Raw genomic sequence first — 6,455 nt, 5'->3', positions numbered from 1 at the left:
ACTTGTTTATCTTTTGTGAAGTGATTTATTCAGCTTTAATATTACAAAAGTAAACTTCAACCTCTTAGGAAAACTTGTTATGCTATCAGTAATTTATTGGGGAAACTAAGGTTATGATCTGCTGTAGGAGATGGGCAAATGAAAACCGCTATCCATTTTCTAACCACTTCTTCCAATTCAGGTTTGAATGGGAGCTGGAGTCTGTCCCTGTAAGTAATGGGTGCAAGGCAGGACACTGCTAGTCCATCACAGGGTGCATATACACACCCACCTACTCCCAAACATTTCTAGAAGCCAGTTAACCTACTGTTATGGTTTTGGGCTGTAGGAAAAAAATGGAGCAGTCAGAGGAACCCACACAAATATGAGAACATGAACTCCACGCAGACTGCAGTCCAGGTCCAAAATTGAACCTAGTGAGGCAGCAATGCTAATCCCTGCACCTCCATGCTGCCCAGTCCTGCATTTATGCTCCTGAAATAATCCAGGCCTGATGCACTTGTACTGCTTAATAAGAACTCCTAGAGGTTTTTCTGCAGTGGGGGAAAAATGTGTATAGTCTCAAGGTAATTTTTTCCTGATTCCTACCCAGAATATTGGTAGTTCATGGTAGGTTACAGTGTGTCAGCTCAAGGAGCTGGTGTAAGATCATCTTTTGCCCATACCGCACCTGAAGGGCAACCTTTTCCCTGCTGCTCAAGCAACTGTATGACTCCTGATTGTCCAAAAGCTCCTTGTCAGATTTCAAATCCGCACTGTATCCTGTAAGGGTAAGCAAAGCACTATCATGGAGTAGTTGTTTCCAGGCTGGGTTCAGGTCAGGGATTCCCTCATTGGACAAAGCAAAAACCATCTTTTCCTCCTCATCCTCTTCTGCTTCCTCCCAGCCCTCATTTTCCTTAAATTCTTCAAACTCTTCTGGAGCCATACACAAGACCTGGAAAAACACAGGAGCAGGTTTGTGCATTGGCAGTAAGGTAAAGTGGTGTTTTATATACTTTTTCCTAACATGTGACCTCATGGTAATGTAATTAGCAGTAGTACTTTTGCACTTTATGTAATGTGGTAGAGCTTGGAAGTGTGCAACATAGGTTTTTATAAAACTTTTAATTTTACTCGATACAGGAGTACAATAACAGAAAGCTATGTTTGAGGAGAACTTAAAACCATCTACCGCGGACAGAATGTTGTTCTTTCCTAACTGCTTACCTTCAGTGTTGTGTACAGTTCCTCGTCGGTCAGTGAACCAGACTGGCCGAAGATAAACACACCCTCATCTCCCACCATCTCCAGCTGGCACAGCAGCCTCCACTTCTCTTCCACCAGTTCACGCTCCGAGTTGGCCTGAGCAGCTACACGGAAGGAAAGTCATGACCGTTCATCAAACCACTGCTCACCTTGAACTATCTTACACATTTTAACCCGACCACAGCAGGGCCTGATCAGGATGGAGAGGGGAGACCTTAAGCAAAAACTGGGTTACCCCTACAAGTGGCACTCTTTGCTCTAAACCAGGGCATGACAGGTCCCAAACTACTTATCTATTAAAGATCTCATGGTATGAAAATTTGGAGCATTTTCTTCATGTCCTGTCTTAATACCATTCTGATCTTATATAAGCTGTCTGCCCTGAACTCTGACCTACTGTGTATGGGGCTGCTAATGCAAAATATCTGCTTTTCATCATATAAGTGGGATTCTTGAGGTGGAAAAGCGCTGTGTAAACGCTAAAACTGAATCTGTTTCCTGATCATTCTGCACCAAGTACCAGTTTACCTTTTAAATTGTGCAGATATCTGCATAACTAACAGGTTCAGGGAGGCTTGCTTACCTTGCAAGGCGGCCTTGTAAATGGTGACCATCTGGATGTCGGCAGTGTCATCGGTGTTGTTAGGGTACGGCTCTACAAAGCCATACATGTGGAGGAGCTGCCAGTTGGCCATCTGGCCGTAGGTGTTGAAGACCTCCTCTCCTTTCTTGATGTGACGGACAGACACCATTTTCAAATGCTCCTGAAACGACATTGTGCGTTACCATTTAAAGCAGATAAAAAGCTCACTGCTTTAATATCACCAATGTGTGAGCAATGTCATAGCCAGCATTAGCTTGTGTGTTCACAAGTGTCCACTTTCATCTGGAACGCAGGGCTCTGTGTGGATGCGAGGGCCACTCACGGGTGAGTATTCAAGGTTGGCATTGTGATTGGAGACATGGTTCAGTATGTCAGCCATGGGCACCATCATGGGTGGGTTGGGCTCCTTTTGATCATCCTCTTCCTCCTCCTGTAGGGGCTCCTGAAAACTGCCCAGGGGAGAGAGACGGGGGTCAGGAAAATAAAGCATAGCAGCCACTTCACTGGGAGCTAGCCCAGAAAGACAAGGAGTTGTATCAAATACTTTATAGGCAGCCCCTTTGGTTCAATTCTGTGATTCTGTAACGGTCTTGTTTCTGGAGGAATTACGTTCAATTTTTAGTGCCCTGCAGAAAAGATATTTCTAGATTGAAAAAGCATGCAGGAGGCAAGACCCTTGGCAAAATAAGGACTTCTGAGCTCGGCTTGACAAAGCTAAACACAAGCCTCTGATCAGACCTCACCTGGAGTGCTGGGTGCAGTGTCACCCAAGCACTGGAGCACCATTGGGTGCAACATAAGGGCTGACAAACTGCAGCTGCCTGTTAGACAACCTCCAGCAGCAAGAGGCAGAAACAAACACGTTTCCCCAAACACAATCACATAAGAATTCCTTTCACGCAGAAGTGATTTGCTCTGAAACTGCAGGTTAACATGGGCATCAAAGACGGCTCGAGGGGAACACTAGCAGACTCCCCTGAAATGACCGACGATGTCGGAAAACAACCATTCCAAGGCTGAACTCTTCCCCTCTCACCTATAAGCCATGACAAACGCTACAAGGCTCTTGTAGAGCTCAAGCGTGTGTTTTTCTGGGTCCCACAGTTCTGTGTGGGACCGGATGAAGGGCAGGATGATATCATTGTACTCCTTCTGGATGTTGGCAAGATCCTTGTCCACTGCCTCTGGGATCTCAGTGCCCTGGAGAAGCCGGTTTCTCTCCTCCTCCGACCTGCGGAACACCACAGAGACTATTAATGCAGATCAGCGGCGGGTGGACCCGTCGGCCCTGCGTCTTCCTTGTTTTCGACCGTACTGTCCGTCTGCAGCACTGGATGAAACAGCACAGCGGTATAGTTGCAAGGAAAGTGATCAAGATTTTCCACAGCTGCTCAGCGAGCAGGAAAGGCTTCACAAACCCGAAGGAGCTGGAGTAACAAGAGGGCGGGACTGACGCCTCCATTGCTCTTACCAGAACATGGGGTGGTCAAGGGCCTTGAGGTCTGGCCAGAGAGACAAGTAGGGTCTCCAGTAAGAATCCGGACAGGTGTACTCCCACATCAACGCCAAGAGCAGCGGCACCCAGCCTGATGGGCTCGACAAGGAATGCTTCTCTGCACCGGGAAAGACCAGTCAGAAAGAACGGCATGGAGAACTGTACCCACAGGTATCACAAGGGACATCTCAAGAAGGCAGGCCAGATAAAATACTCGTAAAAGTACTACGAAATGACCAAGTTGAGCTGCCTTTGGATAAGACTGGCCTGGGCCTGCTGTCTTACCTTTCTCCAGCACAGACTTCACCCTGCTGGTTTCCTGATACAGAAGAGCCGTCCTGGGGATAGAGAAGATCACTTCTCCTTCTTCGATCTCCTCCCGGGCCAGCATGCCGTATTCAGACACTGTGCCCTGCTTGCTCACGCAGACCTGACCAAGGGCACAGGCAAACACTTGTCAGCACGACTCACAGCTGAACAATAAAAAAAAATGTTTCAGTTCCAGCAGGTGCGCTGTGGCAGGGGTGAAGGACTTTATTCACTGGGTTTGTGGGGCCCAGTTGGTCTGTTTATTTAAAACACCGATACTCGCTCTTGGGCACAAAAGGCCACCTGGTCTTCCGGTTTCACTCCTTTATTTGAATCAACCGCCATTATATGTTCAGTATAGAAACTGGTGGACTGCTGCCCTCCAGAACCAGGATACCAGGGATACCACTAAGCCGCAACGAAAATTAGGTGACCCTACAGCCCACTACGAACCATCCTACTCCGCCCCTTTACATCATTAAAGCGCTCTTTAGTAACACTTTCGTTACCTTCGCACTGAGTTTCAGACCAACATCTTCACACCAGCTCAAAAAGTTCTGCAGAGGTTCGTCCACACAGCATTCCGCAAGCCCGCCAGAGTCCAGCTGGAACAGAGACGCGCACACATCGGACAAGAGCTCAGATAATCCCTGCAGTGACCAAGTGTCTCTTTGAGATTAAGCCCCCTTGTCCCTGGAGTGTGTATCGCAGCACAGTACACAGTCCAGCGTCTTGCAAAAAAAAAATTACAACAGCAATATTTTTAAATGATACCGTTGCACCTTTATTTATAGCGGCGTATATGAAATTACGGAAAAAACCAAACATGTCTGTAGAGATGGCCGCCAAAAACCGGCACGGAGAACAAAGTAATTTTAGATTCAAACCTTAGGCTTTTTTGCGTCTGATGCCATTCCCCTCGATGTGAAATTCTTCTGTCACATACGCAGGAATTATATATTTATTGACCTCGCTAGTAATACTCGGCGGCGCTCTTAGTTGACAAGCTCAACTCGGGCTCACGTGGTTTGTTCACACGTGGTGTCGCGCACAGGAGTACTTCCTGGTTCAGGAGGAGGAGCTGGCCGGCGCGCCAGCAGATACAGTTGCTGTGGGGGTGAATAATTTTGAACATTAAATTAACTTTCTGGAGAAAGGTCTAGACTGTTTGTTGGGTGACAGCATCTGGCACAGTGGGGAAAGTTGCTGTGCACACTGTTTCAAAATGAATGTGTTTGCCTGATACGAAAAACGCGAATAGAAAGCTGGCGAATAAGAAGCCAACTTCAGCCTCGTGAACATATCAACATGCCTGTCTGCAGTGCACTGATGCACCTTTAGTTTTAATATGAAGTGATATTGTACAGCAGTGGACAGTACAGTAAAATTAAAACGAACTATTTGTGTAACAAAACCTAGATTTTTTTAATTGTGTACCATGAAAGGCGCTATATAAAACACATAACTTATACAATATAAAAATTATATAATGTTAAATGAAATAACTTATCAAAATCAAGTCTGTGATTCCTGTGGCTTCATATTCATATCTATGAATTGGCTTCATTACTCTGCTCTCCTCCCCCACTGAGAGCTGCTGTGTGGGGAGTGTACTGGTGCACTATGGCTGCTGTTGAATCATCCAGGTGGATGCTGCAAATTGTCCAGAAAACCGTTATATAAGTGTAAGCAATTATTATTATTATTATTATTATTATTATTATTATTATTATTATATCAGTGGGGTGAATTGGAAGTGCACTGCAATAGAGCCAGCCCCCTGCTGCTCATCCTGCCTGCTTCCCCTTCTGTCCACCAGATGGCGCTGTAGCACAATGAGGCCATTGAACCTCAATGGACTTCCTCACCCAGCGGGTGAAAGAGTTGGTCAGGAGGGGCACCTTGACTTACCTTCCACGTATTTCAGTGTGTTAGCTGTGAAAGGATCCTTCGACACCCCGCTGTCCCACTGGGTGACTGGCTGTCCAACCGAAAGGCATTACAAGGGGTGATCAGGTCAGCCCAGTCCATTGTCCAGCTCCCCTCTGTTGTGGACATTTTTACACCTCACTGTCTCAGGAAGGCAGGAAGTATTGCTAAGGATAACAATCATCCCGGTTTCTCCCTTTTCTTTCCCCTGCCCTCTGGTAAGCGTTACAGGAGCATACAAGCACAGACCTCCAGATTCAGAGACAGCTTCTTCCCACAGACTGTCAGGTTATTGATTTCTGCCTCTACCACCGACTCACACTGATGCTTTTTTTCCCACTGCTTGTGCTGACTTGGATTCAAGTTGTACGTTATTTAACTTCGTTGCCGATGCTGCTGCTGGTCTCTGTTTATGGGTTGGTGTTTCCTTAATGTCCTTGTATTGGAGCATACGTGCAAACGAGCGTTTCATTGAACTTGTGCACCTTACAGATGAACTGAACTGTCCGTCAGGGTCCACCCAGTGACATTGACAATGCTCATGGACCCTATGTACAAAACATGTACAGCAGGTGCTCCTATGGGCTCACCTAGGGGTTTGAATAACAGTAAATTAAGTTTTACGGTTAATCCTACATGTGATGTAATAATAAATATGAAAATGTAAGGAAGCATGACATTTAAGTACAGTGCCCCAGAGGCCCCTGGATCTGTAGTTTATCTTCATGTTCTATGTCAATAGAATTCTCAGGGGTGGAAATATATATCTTTTTCAAATTTGCCTATTGATTTTCAGTGTCAGGATATACAATTCTTTGCCTGACCTTCACAGGAATTTGGCAGTTGTCCAGACCTGCCCAAGTAGGTTAA

The 6,455-nt window shown here is 46.1% G+C and overlaps 1 protein-coding gene across 1 annotated transcript; it reads right to left on the bottom strand.

Annotated features, from left to right (window-relative positions):
* Positions 1 to 2: 2 nt before the first annotated feature.
* setd6 (SET domain containing 6, protein lysine methyltransferase) lies at positions 3 to 4,700 on the bottom strand. Its single transcript, XM_088613901.1, has 9 exons — positions 4,544 to 4,700; positions 4,166 to 4,261; positions 3,633 to 3,777; positions 3,324 to 3,465; positions 2,889 to 3,083; positions 2,175 to 2,301; positions 1,832 to 2,012; positions 1,210 to 1,352; positions 3 to 937 (listed from the first exon to the last, which is right to left on the bottom strand). Exons 1-9 carry the CDS (start codon positions 4,568 to 4,570, stop codon positions 605 to 607), a joined length of 1,389 nt encoding a protein of 462 aa, XP_088470027.1. The 5' UTR covers positions 4,571 to 4,700; the 3' UTR covers positions 3 to 604.
* Positions 4,701 to 6,455: the final 1,755 nt, after the last annotated feature.

Source organism: Lepisosteus platostomus, chromosome 20 (genome assembly GCF_059453375.1).
Source record: "Lepisosteus platostomus isolate fLepPlt1 chromosome 20, fLepPlt1.hap1, whole genome shotgun sequence".
In the NCBI taxonomy this organism is placed as follows: Eukaryota; Metazoa; Chordata; class Actinopteri; order Semionotiformes; family Lepisosteidae; genus Lepisosteus; species Lepisosteus platostomus.
This window is presented reverse-complemented; position numbering and strand designations above follow the sequence as displayed.

Coding starts and splice junctions, on each gene's coding strand:
- setd6 (XM_088613901.1), bottom strand. CDS start 4,570: ATGGCATCAGACGCAAAAAAGCCTAAG. Junction 2,013..2,174: donor CCAACCTTGAATACTCACCC/GTGAGTGGCCCT, acceptor ATGTCGTTTCAG/GAGCATTTGAAAATGGTGTC. Junction 1,353..1,831: donor TTACAAGGCCGCCTTGCAAG/GTAAGCAAGCCT, acceptor CCTTCCGTGTAG/CTGCTCAGGCCAACTCGGAG.